This window comes from Pecten maximus, chromosome 6 (assembly GCF_902652985.1).
Source record: "Pecten maximus chromosome 6, xPecMax1.1, whole genome shotgun sequence".
Taxonomy (NCBI): domain Eukaryota; kingdom Metazoa; phylum Mollusca; class Bivalvia; order Pectinida; family Pectinidae; genus Pecten; species Pecten maximus.
In genome coordinates this window covers 27,622,255-27,644,634 of record NC_047020.1, presented here as the reverse complement: position 1 = coordinate 27,644,634, position 22,380 = coordinate 27,622,255, and the positions used below count along the sequence as shown (strand labels likewise).

Sequence of the window (22,380 nt, the reverse complement as noted above, 5' to 3'; positions counted from 1 at the left end):
CCTTCTGATAGCGCGGAACTGATCCCAACTTTATGGTGTCCCCTCGATGAAGCAAACTGACGAAAACACCCAACAGGACATACCACCTGGTCACATTATACTGAACCAGTCATTCCTCCACAAAAATACTGAATGTTAGATAGGAGTGAAAAATTAACATTGTTATAGAATCTGGTGTATCTCGGGGGACGGGGCCAAATGCCTTCCTCACAGGAGCAAACCCGAATTAGTTACGGGAACATCGGGGTAGTGTCAAGGGGACATTAGGAAGAAGAAAGCTGTTCAGAAAGAAATATCCCCAACGTTGTCATTTACGACATCATACAAAGGGGGCAGCAGATTAAAGTCTTACATCTTTTTTCTCCACAAAAACCACAGAACACCAATTTCGAAGGTTTTTTTCTGTCTAGGGGGCCGCGGTGGCCGAGTGGTTAAGGTGTCCCGACACCTCGGGATACCTTATCACTAGTCCTCCACCTCTGGGTCGAGAGTTCGAAACCTACGTGGGGCTGATGCTAGGTACTTACCGTTAACCGGTGGTTTTTCTCCGGGTACTCCGGCTTTCCCCCACCTCCAAAACCTGGCACGTCCTTAAATGACCTTGTCTGTTAATAGGACGTTACACAAAAACAAACAAACAAACAAACAAACTGTCAAGAGAACACTATACTATATCTATCTTTGACAAAATATCGCAGACGCCACAAAAGCAAGAGGCACAGTGTAGTCAGGACAGGGAAGAGAGAGATATAATCCAAAATGCTGTAATGAGGGACAACGGATAAAGTATATTTTAGTCACTCTCATGTTCACAAAAACAAAGCTCCAATTCATGTGTTGAGTAACAGAAGGTAAACTTACTCATTTCCTGGGGGAGGGGTTATATCAAAATCAACGAAATACAATACTCTTAACTGTAAAATAAACCTATCTTTCAGTTAAGAGATATTACGTAACGATCATCATTCGATCTCCTCCGCTTTATCGATCAGACCTGGTGGGGACACTACAATCGGAACACCTCGCCTCCGTCTGCGAACGTAGCAATCGGAACACCTCGCTTCCGTCTGCGAACGTAAGCTAGTTCGGAGAAAATGACGAGGGGTTCCGATAGGGGGACACTAGTTTTACTACAAATCGAAGGTTCTATTGAATTAGTCGTAAGACATGTACAATGGACTGGTGAGCTCCTCTATACACGACACGTATATACATAGAAGAACAGTGGTAAAATGGTTACTAAGATCTTTTTATATTATCATTCCCGGGCCAATGATTCCACTAACCACAAGCCTTCATTTTTCTACCCCGGGTCAATGTGTTTCACTTTATACCGAAAACCGTGCATGGTTCCGAAGGTGTGGTAATGGCAGAGACCTATAATATAGTATATAGGTCTCTGGTAATGGAAAGCCGTCGGTAGACAAAACACAATACACATAGGTCTATCAAATAAAGGAAAGTTTGTGTAAATTGATTTCAAATGACAGCTTTCTTAGGTATTGGTTAAGATAGTTGTTTTGTTATGTTAATATTCTATCCGTTGACGCCTGTACGCGCGGACAAAAAATGTACCCGGCAGTAGTCGAGAGGCAAATTCAGGTAAAACAAGAACTATCTTTAAAAAAGATAAACGGCATAGTTTTAATGCTGGTGGTTAATGTAAAACTGCTGGTGAAATAAATTAACGAACTAATGCGTTTCATCACGGATAACAAAATCATATCAGTTTGAATCATTTTTGGTGAATCATTTTTGGTGATAATAAGACTGCATTTGAATCAGGATTATTATTTTATTAGTTTGTCATTTGAATAGATACATCCACTTTTGTTTCGTCTTTAACTGCATATCTGCATTTTGCATTTACCGCTACATTGACTAATCACATACTTCATCTTGACCGGTAACGCCACCTGTCGCGTCATATCCGGGGCCAAAAGAAAATTATACGGCTATGCCGAAAAAGATAAACGGCATAGCTTTAATACTGGTGGTTAATGTAAAACTGCTGGTGAAATAAATTAACGAACTAATGCGTTTCATCACGGATAACAAAATCATATCAGTTTGAATCATTTTTGGTGATAATAAGACTGCATTTGAATTGGGAAAATAATTATATTAAAGTGTCAATTGAAAAGATACATCCACTTATTCAGCTTGCATTCAATTTTAACATTGTTTCGTTTTTAACTGCATATCTGCATTTTGCATTTACCGCTACATTGACCAATCACATACTTCATTTTGACCAGTAACGCCACCTGTAGCGTCATATCCGGGGCCAAAAGAATATTATACGGCTATGCCGAAAAAGAGCACGTCAACCTGATATGTTATGGCATCTTACGTACTTAACATGGTTAGGAAGGAAAAAATTGGTGAATACAATAGAAACCTGACGGAAAACCAATTAAAGTTTGCCTTTGTGTTGGTGACAATAGTTGTTTTGTTATATTGTTAACGTGTGTATTTTTTACCGATGTCGATATGTTCCGTTATTGTTTTACATCCGTTTCCCCAATACAATATTTGAGTTTCTGTATTGTTTAACGTTGCATCCTGTCTCTTATTATATAAATCATATATTATTGATAAAAGGGACACTCACTCCGATCAATATCATTGTCGCTTTGTGATTGACGTAAAATGCCTTTCTGATCTAATAACCTGGTGGCATGTGCCCTCTCAGTGACTACATATAACAGAGGCGAACAAGTCCGGAACCCGTAGAATTACGCTAAAAGTGGGTTTTAAACTTCTACACGGCGATTTCTTGCAGGGGCCAAGCATGATCAAAGAAAAAGGAAAGTGATCAATTTGCTTTGTTTCTGCTTCAAAGCACCATTTAAGAGTAAAAATTCGACGTTTAACGGCATACCTGTATGTATGAAGGGCGTGATAATTGTACTTAAATCTCTATTGTATTTAATTCCTAAGAGGTGAGTAAATTTAGGTTCTTCTCTTTTTTGTTTCTTATTTCTCCTTTGACCTTTGACCCTGCCTTCAGCTGAGTATTCATTCCGTTGGGAAAGATTAATGTGGGGCTCTGGCAACCGGCAGAGACAAAAAAAAGTGTACATGTCAATGTGACAAGGCGACAAAACGAAATAGAAAAACTGCCCCATGGAGCTGAAATGCTCCATCGAAGCTTTGGTAAATGTCATCGACATTGTTCCTGTAAAACGTTTATTATTACAGTATCTTACCTGGCACGGAGGGAAAAGTGAGCCGATATCTTGGTCCGGCGTCCGTCGTCTGTTGTCTGTCAGGCGTCAACTTTTCCCTTTTTACGAAAGACCTTTTCTCACAACCCAAATGGCATATATAATCGCGGTGTTTCGTAGGTTTCCTGGACGGAGTCCCACAAAGCTTACCATAATAAATGACATTGACCCATATTCACGGTCAACTTAAAAAACCCACAAGACCGACTGGTATATATGTAGGCTCCTGAAGCGGAGCCCCACAATGTTTGCGAATAGAAACCTTGACCTCTTTTCAAGATTTTCTGGTGAGCGATCGATGCATGTCCACTGGAGCCCCTGTGCACTGGACCTCTTCTTTAAATGTCCTAATCATGGAAGTTCGAGCCGAAGTACATATTTAAGTAACTCCCAATCCTGGCCCATTAAAATGTGTTCAACACGCTCATATATAAGTATGATCGATTGTGACACAATATTTATATGTATAGAAATATTGTTTATGTATTAATCGATCTTTGACTAATGAGCGTGCTGTATATTTGACACATGACCTTGGTAAAGGAGTTGTCCGGATTTGCTCTCTTATTTGATTTGCTATAGTGACATCTTCATCAGTAAATGAGGATGTAGTTGTTCCGTCCGCTGTCTGGCCTCTTCACTGATTTCCATCCTCCAATCTATATATTGTCTGATTACAGGGGCATGCCTGGTCTTATATGATAAAATTAGCCAGAAATACCTATATATCTAGGTATGTCTGGCTAATTTTATCATCATAGACTAGACATATGTCCCGTCTGATCCTGGTTGACTGACAGCTACGGTATGAGAAATGGGCAATCTGGTTCTACGTAGAATAGGTTATTTTGATTTTAGGTTGAAGTCAACTTTGAATTATTAGAATTCCACGTTATTAAGATATTTCACTTCTGGACCACTATCGCCACGAGCTCCGCGTACCTGTAACAAAACATAAATAACGAAATAGCATGAAGGGTCTTGTTTCAATTAGATACATGTAAGTAAAATGTATTTGCTCATATATTGGTGCTAATTGTTTGTCTATATAGTCTCTGGTCAATATCACCTGTGGAATATAAATGATTCTTGCAGACCTGACAATGGACGGCTGAAGAAATATCATTAGATACACGATGCGTCAGACGAAGCATACATGTACGTGCTGTATACATAACGAAGACAAATTTCACTGTGACTGTGTTACTCGTCAGTTTAATACGTGTAGCGGCATATCCCTGATAGTGGTCACAGGCTTCACGACCACGTTTTGCTGCATGCGCATGCGTTGTTATATTTATCTCTTTTGGAGATTGGCGTTCTATACATTGAGCGCAGACGATCCTTGGCGAAAATCGATATAAATTAAATAGGGGACACCTTTATTCACAACAAAAGGAGACTTTGTTCATTTGTATATTTTAACCAGGTATTAAGAAGTATGAGTGCATCAATGGATTTAAACGACAAGAACACCGCAACATCAGCTTTTCTTTCCGAAAAAGAGGTACGTACAGAATCTATTTTGACGTGATGCTTTCTATTTCATGAGACCCCCATCCCCCATCTAAAGCCTTTGTCTGGTGTTGGCGACATGTAGCCATTGATGCCTGACGTTTTTGAAAGTCATTATATGAAAATGCCGACAATAATATAATAAATTTAATTTTAAGTGGATAATGTATGTATGATGAACGTACGCAAAATATTATTAACGAGTAAGGACCTATTAGTCTACAGTAGGCTTGAGTTTTAACATTTTATTTTTTTCATTAAAATCTGTATACTGGCTACATGAGTCTAACCAATGTTGGGATGTGTCGAATTTTGACAGAATCCACACCAATGGGGCTAGTAATGCTATGTCTGATTTTTTTAAAAACGGTTTTTCAATCTCCTCAAACGCTGGATGTAAATCAAAATCGGCAAAGTCCTTTTATTTTTTGTCCTGATAAAATGACATGCTTCCTGGTTTACAGCAGAAAATGAAAGTGATATTCAATTCTGTTTGTGTTAATTATGTGAAAAATTATGCAAGGTGACAAATGTTGAATCACCATATGTAGACTTACACAAGCCCGTGTGTATTTTAACATCAGTATTATAATTGTATGGTTGTCTCAGTACATCTATGACCAAATACCATGGCACCTGATCCTCATGTTTTACCTGGGTAATGTATACATGTTTATTATACATGTATTGATTGTGATTATGTAAACAGAATAAATGTAATCATACAGGTAAAACAGATCTGGTATGACTCAATCGTCATAGCAACTGATTGAGTAACCAGGGCACATGGATTTTTTTCTGGCATAAAACCCTGCTTAAATTTTCAGGTATAAAGTATATTATGGGAAAATGTACAGGGTTGAGTTGAGTATTGTATAAACAATTTCAGAATAATTGAGGTCCCCTTTGTTTAATTTAAATGGAATTTGAACATAAGCTGGGTCATTTTTATTTTCTATGCTATAAAAGGCTGAAGGGATAGCCTCAATGAAATTAAAACTTCCACATTTTGTTACCTTATCCCTGTTAAACATATTAATAGTCAAGGCATCATCTTTCATCTTCCTACAAGCAGATAAAAATGTGCACTTGTTTATGATTTTGAACTTGTTTGTTTAATTTTCTGTCTATATTTCTTTTCATCTGACACATCAGACATGATCAATTTTGGCTTTAAAGCGGAATTTTGCTTTTTGTAATATTTCTTTGTTCACTTCTGCCCTTGTGACCCCACTGGGAGAGGTCTCCCGGAGACCCCCTTTCATTCAGCTTTTTAAAAATTTTATTTTCATTGTGAAGTTTTAAATTATATAACCTGCAATACATTTATTTTCAAATAATAACAATTTTGTCATGACAAATGTGGTACATTCCACTTCAATTTTTTTTTAAATTTCACTTTTGAAACAATGGAAATTTAACCGCAACCACAAACACATGCACAGGAAAGATATGAGGGCCTCCAGATTTCTAGATTGTTACATACTCAGACGTGTGTCACACTGAGGAAGGTAGGTATCGGTGATGACAAAGGAAATAAGATGGACAAGATTGATGAATAAATACATACAAATACGTAATAGTAAATAGTATAGTTATATATAAATGGTGTTCATTATATAGCAGTACATAGATTTGAGTGCTGAAATGTAAAGACTTCAGAGAATGCATGGTGACGGCAGATATTTATTTATACATATATGTATATAGTTTAAATATGTAATGATAAATAACAACACAAAACGAAGGTTAGTCATGTATATTGATGTTTATTTAAGTGTCACCATGGAAATAAATTTGCGTGTTTATCACATTTCATTAAAACACTTTTTATTTATTGATCTATTTTTATATATATGTATGTTATGGCCCTGTCACACTGTTGCGTATCGTACTAGCGTATGCCAGCATATGAAAAATTATCACTCATACGCTGGTATATGCTGACATACGCTAGGGGTACGTTAGGCATAGGTTGTATAATACGTTTCAAACACGCTGGGATACGCTGGCATACGCTGAGGCAGAAATAAATTTTTGAGCATGTTCAAAATTTTGTGCGTATGCGGATGTATGGTTAATACACTAAGCATAGGCTAGGCATACGCTGAATACGCTAGAGGTACGATATAGGTAATTTACTCATAGGTTGAGTACGCTGGACATAAGTTGCCATAGGTTGGCGGAAGGTGTATCGTGCAACGTATATAGACATCTTGGTGTATGCCTGACGATTGAGTAACATATTTAACGTACAACTAGCATATTATTGGCGTATGGCCAGCGTATTCTCAGTGTATTGCCAGCGTTTTGATATATATAGGCTCCCATTTCTAGCTCATCTTCAGTTCTTCGTACGCTGGGCGTACACAGTTCATACACTGCTCATACGCTGGCCATACACTGTTCATACGCTGACATACGCTGGTCATATGCTGACATTCGCTGTCAATACGCTTTCAATACGCTGGCCATACGCTACTCATACGCTACTCATAGGTTCAATACGGTAAGTATACGCACAATACTGTATTTTCAAGGGCTTTTTGTGCGTATGAAAATTATATTATGAATTTTCATACGCAACTCATACGTTTCTCTCATATGCAAAAGTGTGACAGGGCCACTAGAAATTATGTATACATGTACATGTACTTATTCAAATGAAAATTAACAAGTCTCAGAAAAAAAAAAAAATAATAATATAAATATGTATACCTGGTATTCAGCAGCCCTTTCAATTCAAAACAATTAGAAGCTGACTTTGCAAAATGTATTGTAGGGGATTAAGGAGATTTCTATGTATTGAAAGAGGAATGTATACATACAAGTACAAGTCTCCGCTGTCAAACACACCGGTTGTATAGTATCATACATACATATATATTTACATGTAAACATGCATGTATATCGGTCATCATATGACTGTCAGTTACTAGTGCTGCATGGTTAGTGTAGTTACAATTTATTTTGAATATAAACAGGATGGAGAGGCATATCTATGTGGTATCTCCTAGTTAGGTAATACTTCCTTCTACAATTTATGATGTAGTTTATGATGATTTGATACAGTGGCAAAGGTTGTATTTCAGCAGTGTGGAAAGTTTTGAGAACATTTTCTACAATAACAAAGACCTATAAATAGAAACAATTTCTACTTATTATGTAACATGCACATGTCTACACAAGATTTTAAGCTAGGTACACTGTTAGCTGTTCAGTACTTTTACTAATAGTCTGCAGTGGCAGAATGTGAGGGGTTTCTGAAGATTAAATCAACCTTCTCTAATAAATAATTAAAGATGCATGCTGCTGAGTGAGTCAATTTATGTTCAAAACTTGCATTTCCTAAATCAACTTTCAATTTAAGCCTGAATGGCATATTCCATCCGCTAGGCTGGAGTTCTGTTATAAAAAAATATGGTTTATAAATTATGTATTTGGTATTTTAAAAAATGACTCAGATTGCACTCATGTGGCACCTTTAGATGATACAATTTAGCCACATGCAATATCCAAGATAATGTTCCCTTGGTGATTAAGATTTAACATCAATAATGGGTCAAGGTCACTGTTTGAAGTCAAATTTGAAATCTGGACAAACACCTTGTCTTATGCTTAAATTTCTTCATTGTTGCAGACATCAGAATGAAAATTTTCATTAGCATGTGTAATAACATCACTCCTTTATTTCGTGGCTGAAGATAAAGTTTGAAGGTCAAATGTATTTCATGGTCGAAGGTCAAGGTCAAAATCAGTCTGACTGAATAACATTTTGTTTCAAGTTTTTTTCTTATCCTCATTAGTAATAATATCTCTCTGAAACTTCACACATTTGTGTCGCCTCTGAGTGGCATATATTTCAAAATAATAGCCTAGAATGGATCCTTTCCTTGCTATTTAAAATGAGCAGAGGCATCTGTGATATTGCTTTGAAATATTCGAAAAGTTATGTTTTCAATTATCTAATGGATTAAATTCTTTTGTTCTTGTATTGCAGTTTAGAATGGATCAGCTATATACTGCAGGTGTCATATTGTACTGGCAACTTCAGAGGGAAAATGCTGCAACCATATGCCACAATGCACATTCATCTTCCTGAACTGGTTGCTACATTTTCCCTTTGTAACCAATACAATAAATCTTAATATCCATTTTAGCAGTACAATATATAACTTGTTAAACAGCACAGCCATGTTCTGACTTCAAAGGTTATCAACCTATAGAATGCAGACAAAGTTGTAGAGAAAATGGAAAGCAAAGCAGTTTGAGAAGAACTTAATTGTTAGCTCACCAAACATCAGGAGTTGGGCTGTTCTCTGTCTGGTCTGTTGTTAATCCATCCTTCAACAACTACAGTTCTGCAGCCTTGCAATTTACAGTAATTATACAGGATGCCAATTTGGGCCATTCTGTGGCCCTTCAGTGATAAGCATATTTTTCTGCAGGAAGATACTTCAAAGGTCAGTTGCATATGATATGCTATTCAAAACATAAGATTTTTTGAGGGCTCAGAATGTTGTGGGGGTCACATATCAGAGGATGAAAAAAAACATTTTCATTGTTTAAGTTCATTTTCATTCATTATTGGTGTGAAAATACTTGTTTGGCAATTTCTGCAAGGGAATTATCAGATTGAAAAAAAAAAAGAAGAAAGTAGGTCACAGTGACCTAGTTTTCCATCTGTCTATTTTCATATTAAAAACTTTGAAAAAAAAACCTACCAAAAACCTCCATTAATCAACCTGATGATGATAATTTGGAATTGGCACTAATCACTCTATGAGGATTGTGATCTAACCCCCTGGGCCCTTGTGGCTTATTACTGAGGGGTCCGAAGATCACTTAATGGCCAAAATTGCATGTTCCCCTTTGTCCCTATTGAAATGAGCCGATATCTAATTCACCCCTCCCCACACACACACACTTACTCAATTTTACGTTAACACATACCATCAAAACATCAGGTTCTATACCTGATACCTGATTAAATTTAGTGATCATCAATCAAGGCCAAAGGTCAAAAGTCAAACGATGCCATTGTGGTTGAGGGTAAGATGAGTGACAGACACTGGGTGTTTCAATATTATTTATAGGACAGACATTGGGTGTTTCAATATTATTTATAGGACAGACATAAAATGTTTCAATATTATTTAAAGGGCCGACATTGGATGTTTCAATATTATTTATAGGACAGACATAAAATGTTTCAATATTATTTAAAGGTCAGAAACTGGATGTTTCAATATTATTCATAAGACAGGTGACATCAGGTGTTTCAATATTATTTAAAGGACCGACATTGTGTGTTTCAATATTATTTATAGGACAGACATTGGATGTTTCAATATTATTTATAGGACAGACATTGGATGTTTCAGTATTATTTAAAGGACAGACATTAAATGTGTCAATATTATGTATAGGAAAGAAACTGAATGTTTCAATTTATAGGCAGGCAAGCAGGCACTGGATTTGAAATCTAGTCAGCCCAATGGCAGGCTGACCAAAAGACCATAATATCTTGGATGTGTTTACAAACATTACAACTGGCCAGCAGATGTTATCACCATACAGCTATTATGGCGTGGGTAGTACCACCACTAGGCTGTAGTGGGTTGGCCTCCTGTTGGGTCAATCTACAGCTCTGGAGAATATTGGTACTGACAGAAGATCTCTAGAGTATTAGCTTACAACAGACCCAGAACTTTGTGTGAAGGTCAAGGAAATATTGGGTTGTTTGTGCAAGATAAAGGTCAATGTTCTCCAGCTCCTTGGATGTTTTTATGCCGATACACTTCTGTGAGATATATGGCTCGATACACTTCTGTGAGATATATAGCTCGGACACTTGTCATGTCCCCTTTTTATATCCTCATGGTACCAGGATACACTATTCATTGGTACACAAAGTAAAATAACTAAACCCTCTTGTATACCCTGATATACTTACCAAAATATAAACTCAAAGGTATGAAAATCACACTTTTGGGAGCTGTTTACATAATATTATGGGTGAAGATATTGCATTAGTATGTATTTGTGCCAATGCTTTGTGGCTAAAAAAGCCATATTTGGTACAGATGACTCTTTAATTAACCTTAAATTGACCCTGGTAATCATTTAATGGGAGTTTTTATCTTGTAGAATATCTGTTATTCTCATTACAAGTATGGGGAAGCAGAGCAAGGAACTTAGTAGTTTCCAACTAAACCTCTAGATATTCCACTAGTTTCCAACTAAACCTCTAGATATTCCACTAGCTAACATATGCCTAGCAGTGCTCAATTTCTACATGTGAACATTAGGTTGATAGCTTCTGGTTACATTCGTACATAATACCGTTTGGTTCATGACCTGTATATGATATTGAAAAGTTTGTCCAGTTTGACTTTCTGAGCTAGGTTTTATGTGGACTGTGGGTGGGTGACGGATTAAGTCCCTGTGGTAAGTGGGGAGGGGTATTATTTGAGAATTATTGATTATTAGGAGTTAATGAATGTTCATTCTGCTATGTATCATTCTGATATATATTGAAAGTGACATTGATATATATCTGAGTATGAATGACATTTGATGTACATGTAGACATTTATCTTATAAGTAGTTTGCATTTTTAAGTGCTTATTTATAAAGTGCTTGCACTAGTTGCCACTTCGAGGGGTCATTACTGAAATTGGCAAGGACCAAATCATTTGGAACTCCTGGGGAAATCAATTAACTGTTGCTTATTTCTATGATAAATCTGGATAAGATCTGGTGGGACCAGTAATTTCTTCACAAAAAAAGAGAGCAAAATATCACAATCTCTCCTTCCGCGAAGTATTTGTAATTTTGTAAAATGTTTCATGCTTTGAAATATGTGGTTGAAGAGGCCAGTTTGAGATAAATGAGTCATAGAAAAACATAAAAAATTAAAAATCATAGACAATTCAGCCTGCTTTCATCATTGCATTGAGTACTCTGAACTATTTTCTACACAAACTATTAGGCTTACTGCCTGGTTTATTTCAGGGGATGTAACTTGTACATGCTCTTGTTAATGCACCGTTTATTGCGACATTGTAAAGTCATCTCATGGGTTGATAAAATGGCCACCTATTGGATACTGTTTTCAGACTTGCATTTTATAGTCCGCAATCAGGAAGCGAAATTTTTCATTATTTCTAAGCTTGATATATGTAAAATGAAAGTAGAATACTTGGCATCATTTCCAAGATGTACAAAAATGGCCGTGCTGGTTGAGCTTGCCAAAGTGATTATGAGGTGAGACCTAGCTAGTTTCTGTAAGAGAGATTCTGATAGCAACAAGGAGGTTGTTTAGTTTAAAGCAGTTGATAGTGAAATGCTGCATGTATATATGTAACATGAATGTACGATTCAATAAATCACATAACAGACAAGGTAGGTATAATTCATATAACAATCATTTTCTGAGATGAGTTTCTACTAACAAAAGTTACCAAAGGCCAGATATCTAATCATGATCAGGATCAATTGATATATTGAAAACAAGAAAATTAAGTCAATTGAATGAATGACTTTAAAAATGTAGAAACAAAAATATGTGGGAGAGTAATTTACGGGAATCTTGCTGGGAAATAATCATGATGTGGTTTATCAAGAAATGTGATGGACATTTGAAACATCAATATCAACCAATCGAAGAATTAATTAAGCTTGATCATAGTATGTCAATTCAAGTGAATTATTAAAAAAGGAATCCTGCATTCTTTAGCAGAACATATGCAACCAAAGCCTTTTCAAAGTCAATCAAATTCCTGAAAATGAAATGATCATAATCGGTAACTATCCAGATAATGTTGTGTTCATATGATAGTAAGCAATTGGAATATGTGAGGACAGTATGTTTTATAATCAGAGATATTCAAAGAAAGGAACAAACGGATTGATGTCAGATAATTAAAAGAGATAGAATGGAATAAGAACAGGGTGCTATTATGATATAATGTATGATGTTAAAGAAAGGCAGGAAGCTGAATGAAAGAAGAAGGGAGATTGGCATCATTAAGTATAACTGAGGGTATGGGTTAGCCTGGGAAACTCTGGACAGAGTAGTGGACAATGGACCACCTAATAGCTGTCCATCTCAGGAAGATAAACCCTCATATATCATGTAGTTGACCATTAGAAACCATTAGTTACCATGGGATGTAGGTCTGTGCTCTGGGAGAGACCAATCGGATGTAGGTCTGTGCTCTGGGAGAGATGAATCGGATGTAGGTCTGTGCTCTGAAAGAGAGATGCTGGAGATTGGAGGTGTGAGAAAATTTATTGTTGTCCAATATTAACAGAAGACCAAATAAAAGCTGGAACTGGAAAGGTGACTTGAGTTAAAATTCCCTTGACCGAACAGACACCCAACAAAAACGTAGATCGTCCATTCCGTCCAGTCATATTCCCATAATTTCCTGCTATTTTATATTAATTGCACAGCACCTATGGGTGGCCTATAGGCACATTGATTGTGTTCCATCACTGTTTCAATAGCTTGAAAAAGCTTTAATCAGTCTAGACAAATTAAAAATCCACTGTAGTATTAATGTTATTGAAAACTTTTAAATTTTGTGCTAAAAAGGGAACCTATTTTGGATTAATTTGCATGTATCTAAGTATTCCCAATAAATGCTCTCAGTTCCATTTCACTTCCCAAACTAATGACAAAATCTGATGCCATTGGTAGAACACGGACAAATGACCTTACCAGTAATCAATTAATAGACCTTACCAGTAATCAATTAATAGAGAAGAAAGGTCAAAATAAAATAGCTGGGTTTCGTTTTACATCATCAGAACCCTCCTATCAGGACCCCCAACACATACAAGATTATTAAAATCTGTTTTCCATTAAAAGTGATTAATGTTTTTGCATTTTGTTTTGGATCTAGTTTTTATTACTGTGGGTCATTTCTGGCCATGATGTCCAATGACATCATTACAGCTCTCATGAGGGATCCATATCATCTGTACTGTGTCAGTGGTGTAGACCTGCGCTCAAACCAGGGACCTCCGATTCGGATGCTCTACCGATTGAGCTACCTGGTCGCTGATGATCGACCCGGTCGCCGATGATCGACCCGGTCCAGTTCCGCTACACTGGTATAGAAAGTAGTGAAGCAGGTCAGCAGTGTATAGCTCTTTGAGTGAGATGAATGAGTGAGATCAACATTGGAATAGAGGATATCCCTTAATGAAGAAGTTATTTCCCTTAACGAAGAAGTGATATCCCTTAATGAATAAGTGATATCCCTTAATGAAGAAGTGATATCCCTTAATGAAGAAGTGATATCCCTTCATGAAGAAGTGATATCCCTTAACGAAGAAGTGATATAAAAAATATATCCCTCAATGGATAAGTGATATCCCTTATTGAATAAGTGATATCCCTTATTGAATAAATTATATTCCTAAATGAATAAGTGATATCACTTCATGAATAAGTGATATCCCTCAATGAATAAGTGATATCCCTTCATGAAGAAGTGATTTCCCTTAATGAATAAGTGATTTCCCATAATGAATAAGTGATTTCCCTTATTGAATAAATGATATTCCTAAATGAATAAGTGATATCACTTCATGAATAAGTGATATCCCTCAATGAATAAGTGATTTCCCTTAATGAATAAGTGATATCCCTTATTGAATAAATGGTATTCCTAAATGAATAAGTGATATCCCTTACTGAATAAGTGATATCCCTTACTGAATAAGTGATATCCCTTAATGAATAAATGATATCCCTTAATGAAGAAGTGACACCCCTTCATGAAGAAGTGATATCACCTGAAACTTATTCTTTGTATTGAATATACATAGTGTTAAATATGGTCTAGTGCTGCACACATCATTAAATATATTTAGAGCTGGAGGTTATCACGCTGGAGACCTGGGTTCGACTCCTATTGGAGCACCCACCTGAAAATATGCTTTTGTATTTTATTAATCAACAAATATTCCCATTATAACTTGGTTATTGGTAAAAGGTTGATCTTTCTATAAGCATATATTTACTCTTTTATAATCAATGTTGTACGGGGTAATTGTAGGCCAACATTGGGCTCCACACTATAGCCTCGCCGCTGCCAGGAATCTGCTCCGGCTGTCAGAATGTCCAGACTAGAACGAATATTCATACCTTGCCTACAATGCTCTCCGGCAGGGTATGAAGTCCCTCCCATTGCCGATAGTGTAGCAAGCCCCGATGTGATTCACAGTATTAATCTATGATTATAGTTTTCTCTGATGAAAAACACATGAAAATTGATTATTCTGGTATCTATTATCAATATTCAATCCACAAACCTGCACATCACGTCATTTCTTTGACAATAAATAGTAAAATCCAAAACGAGCACGACACACATAGAAATCAGTTCAAACATACCGCCATCTTTGATACAAGTGTAAAGGACATTTCCTTTTAAGGAAATCAAAACAAATTGATGCTTATCAGATTTCCCGCGAGATTTCAACAGATAAATCGATTAGGAGTTATATACCTTGATAAGCATGGTCAAACATTCTTAAATTGAATAATTACACAAAGAAAGGTGCGCTTTCTTCACAAGAGTTACAAAAAACTGGTTAAATATCTCTGATTATGTATTTAGTTTATCGTAGTAGCTTCATCCATATATGGACACGGGTACCATATTTGTGTCAGCATCCTCGCGAGAGTTCTTCGAGAAGTATCATGGCGGATCACGGAGACAACTCCGAGCAGTATAATATCAGAATAGGCGAATTAAAGATTTCTAGATTAGACGGTATGCTAATACATTGCAAAATTGTATTAGAAATGTTTAATCATACTAACTATTACTCCATAGTTACACGATATCGACTATTTGTAGCATTTTCGAGGTTCACTGTTTTGCAACACTACCGTCAATGGAAGAGAATCGTAGCTCTGACGACGACCATCTGTCAGAAATTGTCCGTCCCTCGTCCAGAGCTACGTTATCACAGCTATGTCCAGACCAGCAGCCCTGTGGGCTACCTAAGTCATTTCCAGCAAAATATAGAATGTTTACCTGAAGTTTACTTCAATAATTTTATTTTTTCCATAGCATTTTTAGAAGTCCTGTAAAACCCCATGGTGTAAGATCTAGTGTTTTGTGCTCAGAATGAACCAGAATGCAGGAAAGTGCATCTGGAAATCATTTTTTTTGCCCCAGGGTTGGGGTTGGGGTTTAGAGGGACATGCCCCCAGATCTAATTAGAGGGGCTTAAATTTTGTCTGGATACATATAAATAACGCAGCCCCCAGGCTGCCTCATTTCAAAATTTGGCAGCCCCATGGTCTGTCAAACGACAAAGTTAGTGTGAACCCCTGAACATTAACATTCCTATTATAACTTACAATGACTAGTATAAAATGTCAGCAACCAATTGTTAGAGTGAGAACATAAATATTTATTTAGGTATGCAAGTTTTTATACCACATTTGTACATACCGTACATGAATATGGGTGATCATCGCACCAATGGTATGACCTTTGTCCAATTTCAAGGCCATTGGTGCCAAATATTTCAATAATCTATGAGATTTGAAGAGTATACATGTACATGTTTTGTAAAATGATAATGATCATGTATTTTGGAAAGTGTCGCAATGTGCATAGCTTTGATGTGTATCAAACATAGCCCAGTTGATAGGCCATGCAGAGATGTCTGTATTTCTTGTCAGAGAAAATTATCTCTTACTACGAAGTGTATATCCAGCCTGCTCAGAACATTAGTGCTAGTGCATGCTGGTCCAAACGCTACACATGTAAACAACATGTCTCATTTGCTAATGTAGAATGTGAGAAGTCATAGGGTCACAAAAAAAAAACAATAACTTGTTTGATGTTGGAGATACAGTAACTCAGATCATGATGGGGACAACAAATTTGTTTTGACATTATTATTTCTGGCACTGGTAATGTTAAAAAAAATCATCTTTATCACTGATGGTGGCCATCAAGCACATGTGTTTGTCTGTTTATTTGGTTGATTAAAGCCTTATGGGGTTCACTAGACTTGGAGATCATAACAGTATCATGTTTAACTGTTAATTAAGAATCATCAAACTGTTAAGAATCATCAAAAGGGGCCAGCACTAGAATCTCAGATTATCACAGTATCACACTGAATCATATTTAACAGATTAGAATCAAAATTGGCCCACTAGACTTGGGTATTATTACAAAATTATGTTAAACTGTAAAGAATCAAAATTGACCTACTAAACTCGGGTATTATCACAAAATCATATTTGATAGTCAAAAATCAAAAAGGGCCCACTAGTCTCGGAGATTATTACAAAATCATATTTGATAGTTAAAAATAAAAAAGGGGCCCACTAGACTCGGGTATTATTACAAAATCATATTTGATAGTTAAGAATCAAAAGAGACCGCTAGACTCGGAGATTGTTACAAAATCATGTTTAACAGTTAGGAATCAAAAAGGGTCCACTAGACTGCAGTATTATTGCAAAATCATGTTTAAAAGGGCCCACTAGACTCAGGTATTATTACAAAATCATGTCTAAGTGTTAAAAATCTAGAAGGGCTCACTTGATTCAGAGATAATTACAGAATCATGTTTAACAGCTAAGTATCCTAAGGAACCCACTATAGATTGGAGATTATTAAAAAATCATATTTAACAGATTAGGATCTCCTGCTCAGGAAGATATTTCCCTTTCCTAATCTATAATTCTGCCAGGATTGTTCAGAGTTTGAAAACCAATTAAAAAACATAATAGATCTCACTTTCTATAGACCTAGCTAAGTTGCATGAATGGTTTAATGTTTCAATTACATGTAATTTCAGTGGCTTGTAGTTACATAGAAGATCATTATGTAGGGAAAACCAATCTGATAATGGAGGTGTTTTATTCTGATGGAATTAAAATTACACTTAATAAATTCTAGTGTTAATTCTTAGGTCATTCAATGAATTGATAGCAATTGCAGTGATCAAATATCTTTTTTTTGCTTTCAAAATCAGGGCTGAAACTAAAAGTCCAAGTGAAAAGGCATAATTATTTTCATGATTTGAATTATAATGTGTTTGGGTAGAAATTTGGTTTGACTAAGTACAAGTCTTTGATTTAACTTACAGAATGGATTTCTGCCCTAACACATTTTATATTACTTGTAGGCTTTTTGTTCTGTACTCAAATCTTTGATTTGACTTATAAAATTTATTCTTGCCCAGCTCACACTTTTGATTTGACCTATAGAATGTATTTACACCTTTGATTTGAATTATAGGATGCGTTCTGTACTCAGGCTTTTGGTCATTTTATTTTTACAGAAAGCGCTTGATGTTGCCTCGTCCAATGACACCAGCAGTTGTTCTGATTCCATGGAGACTGGGGATGAGACATCCCGTGGGAACTGGTCTGGACGATTGGATTTCTTCCTGTCCTGTGTTGGATATGCTGTTGGCCTGGGAAATATATGGAGGTTTCCGTATCTGTGCTACAAAAGTGGTGGAGGTTTGCAGATTTTTACTCCTAGTTTAAATAATTAGGCAAGATAAAGTAAAATTAAGCCAGGTTAAGATATTTCAATGAATGTGCCTGTTACAAAACAACTTGCTACCTAGTTACTTTTTAGCTGACATGACAAGTACCTTGCTAACGAGAACATTAATGGTCCACACAGCTGCGACATCCCTCTTCATACTCCTGCTTATCCACATCTGCTTGATTCTCTATGTGATGAAGCATGTTATCTATCTTAATTCCTTCAGCATCTGTCAACATTTGGCCATTTAGTTAATTGGATGGAGTGCTTTAAATGAATAACAATGTCTTTTTAACTTTCATGGTCAAAAGGCTCAAATACTTCACAAAAATTAAAATTATTTTAATATCTACTAAAGTTCTAGAAAGATGATACTTGGGTATGTTATGTAGACCAAGAGTATTTTTCTTGCATATTGTGTTTACTGTAAATATTCATATATAGTGTGCACTTATTTCAAAATTTGACAAGTGATAAAATCCATATCGCACTATATACACAGGTACAAGTCTTTGCTGGTCATATGCATGGATGTCATCGCAATACCAAGTTATTTAATTGACAGTGATTTGATTACCTGGATTGGGCTTGCATGACTTCAATACAACATTTGGTTTTTCAACAGGTGCTTTCATGATACCCTATGTAATATTCCTGATCCTGTGTGGAATTCCTATGGTCTTCTTAGAAGTCTCATTTGGCCAGTTCGCTAGTCTAAGTCCAGTGACAATATGGAGGATCTGCCCATTGTTTAAAGGTAAGGTGTAATGAACTGTTAGGGTGACACCAACTTACAATTACAGGTGTGTTTATAACACTTACAGGTGTGTTTATAACACTTACAGGTGTGTTTATAACACATGATATAAAGAAAGGGCTATAACACTCTCTAGTAATAATAGGGTAGTTATATGATAATGTGTGTTATGATATGGATAAAGGGATAGTTATATATGGGTGTTATGTCACTGATAACAGGTCAGTTATGTAATGGGTGTTATGGCACTGATAACATGGTAGTTATGTAATGGTTGTTATGTCACTGATAACAGTGTAGTTATGTAATGAGTGTTATGACACTGATAACAGGGTAGTTATATATGGTTGTTATGGCACTGATAACAGGTCAGTTATGTAATGGATGTTATGGCACTGATAACAGGGTAGTTATGTAATGGGTGACATGACACTGATAACAGTGTTGCTATGTAATGGGTGTTATGACACTGATAACAGTGTAGTTATGTAATGGTTGTTATGACACTGATAACAGTGTAGTTATGTAATGGTTGTTATGACACTGATAACAGTTATGTAATGGTTGTTATGGCACTGATAACAGTGTAGTTATGTAATGGTTGTTATGACACTGATAACAGCATTGCTATGTAATGGGTGTTATGTCACTGATAACAGGGTAGTTATGTAATGGTTGTTATGACACTGATAACAGTGTAGTTATGTAATGGGTGTTATGACACTGATAACATGTTAGTTATGTAATGGTTGTTATGACACTATATGGTAGTTATGTAATGGTTGTTATGACACTGATAACAGTGTAGTTATGTAATGGGTGTTATATCACTGATAACAGGGTAGTTATGTAATGGTTGTTATGACACTATATGGTAGTTATGTAATGGTTGTTATGACACTGATAACATTGTAGTTATGTAATGGTTGTTATGACACTGATAACAGGGTATTAATGTTATGATCATTATGTTGGGTTAGACTAATTCCTGACTTTGTTGTAGGTGTAGGCTATGGGATGGTGATTGTATCTGGTATTGTCTGTGTATACTACAACATCATCATTACCTGGACCCTATATTACCTGTACCACTCGCTCCGTTTGGTCCTGCCCTGGAGTTTATGCAATAACTGGTGGAATACAGAACATTGTTATCTACGAACGAATACCAACAACACCATCTCTGATGACAGACTTCTCAATGGTTCATCGATGTATAACTTCACTATGGCAACAGAACTTCTCAACGGTTCATCAACTTACAACCTAACTAATGTCGAAGAATCTTTATCAACAGCTCCCGCAGGAAACATGTCCAATGTATTGAAAAAAACTGCAAGTGAAGAATTTTGGCAGTAAGTTGTTTAATATCCCTTTCTCAAACTCATCAGATTATCTGTTACTATGAAAAGAAGTTTTATCGATTTGTGTTGGAATCACATTTTCGTTTGCATGTCAGTATTTTCTGTTGTTCTTATGTTTAGGGATTAGAGGGTAAACTATTTATAGCTATCTATTTTTGGGGAAATTTTTATTTTTTTTTGTCATAAACTGTATAGAAAGTATCTTATACCCAATTAAGGTATGGTTTACAATGATAATGCTAACTGTATTTTTGGTACAGGCGTGGAGTTCTACAGCTGTCTCCCGGTATAGAGGATATGGGAGATCTCCGATGGGATCTCCTCATCTGTCTCTTTATTGCCTGGGTTGTCGTCTTCCTTTGCTTATGTAAAGGCATCAAGACATCTGGAAAAGTAAGTAAACTTTCAGCCAATTAGTAGGTGTATATCGATAATTGTATGCTTTGGAAATCTTCAGTTGGAATACCAGATGTTTTATTTGTGCCTAATCTGAGATTTTCATCTGCCTCTGATCATTAGCTGTAAATGTGCCCAGTTTTGGAATTTTCATCTGTTGCACCAGTTGTACATTGGTCATCAGGGTTCCCCATGATGCTGTTTTCAAGAACCCTGATAGGGATTTAGGGTGACAGATTGTGGTGATTGACCTTTTGAATAGATAATTGGGTCAAGTGGGTGGGAGGTTTTAGGCATCCTATGGACAGGACTGTAAATGTGTCTATAATATTTATTTGTTCTACTGGCATATCAGAAGTTTAGAATACAGCTCAACAGTTTGTAGCTTTCATTTGTTTTCATGATATATTTTAGGTATATAGATATCGAAAGTGATAAAGCTGTTGGTGTTGACATGCAATTTATTAGTTATTCACTCTTAATTAAAAAGATATAAAGAGGAACTTAAACTTTTGTGAAAGTGTACTAGTGTAAAATTTATAAAATGTTAATTTTGGTATAATATAATGACCTGTACATAACACTTGATTGAATAAAATCAAGAAATCATGGCTGTAGCTGAAATGTTGGGATATAGACAATAGCGCTGTTTAATTCTAATGAACGTACTGCTTACATCTCATAGATCAAACCAAACCAGGCAGGGTATAGTTATTTTGTCAGTCTTTCGGCCCTACAATATATAGAAACATCATGAGACATGTCACCTTGAATTATACATTTTTTTCCCTTCTACTACAAAAAATCACAAAAATACCCTAAAATCAATTAAAATTTTTCGATTTTTTAATTTTTTTTATATGCATATAAGCAGGAGTCGGTGTTTTAGTCGATTCAAATACACGGGATTAAAATACAAAGATAAAGAAGAAGAAAATCGGGACCTGAGAATTTTATGCAAATAAGCGGGTTATTCAAATAAGCGATATGCAAATAAGTGGGCTCCTCTGTACTAGACAACCAGGGTATCACAGTAGAATTTGCAAACACACCATCTCATGTTGATATCACAGCGGTGGGCGAGTGGTTAAGGTGTCCTGACACATTAACACTAGCCCTTTACCTCTAGGTTGCGAGTTCGAAACCGATGTGAGGCAGTTGCCTGATACTGACCATAGGTCGGTGGTTTTTCTTCAGATACTCCGGCTTTCCTCCACCTCCAAAACCAGACTCGTCCATAAATGACCCTGGCTGTTAATAGGACGTTAAACAAAATAAACTATATAAACCAAAGTTGATATCCCAGTTAACGAAACAGCCAATAAATTAGCTATCAAATCCTTAGAACATATGGCATAACTGACATTGATGTTCAACTTACCAAAACATAAGCCTACTCAGGACAGAAAGACAAAGGCTCGCCCCATTTGTCTTTCTATATAGCTAACCCTTGCCAAGATACAACTAACATTTTAAAACACTGACCATGTATTCTCTACATTTTACCACTGTGATGATATTAGCAGTGATACCATAAGTTTTCATCAAGCTGATCATTTTAGATATTT

At 36.1% G+C, this 22,380-nt stretch overlaps 1 protein-coding gene across 1 annotated transcript in view; it reads left to right on the top strand.

Moving 5' to 3' along the window:
- Positions 1–4,537: 4,537 nt before the first annotated feature.
- Positions 4,538–22,380, top strand: part of LOC117329431 (sodium- and chloride-dependent glycine transporter 1-like) — a 55,001-nt gene continuing 37,158 nt past the window's right edge. The window contains exons 1-5 of the mRNA XM_033887372.1: positions 4,538–4,737; positions 18,081–18,264; positions 18,921–19,052; positions 20,056–20,407; positions 20,677–20,809. Of these exons, the coding sequence (XP_033743263.1) occupies positions 4,672–4,737; positions 18,081–18,264; positions 18,921–19,052; positions 20,056–20,407; positions 20,677–20,809 (867 nt within the window). The 5' untranslated portion in view covers positions 4,538–4,671. The remainder of the gene's footprint in view (positions 4,738–18,080; positions 18,265–18,920; positions 19,053–20,055; positions 20,408–20,676; positions 20,810–22,380) is intronic.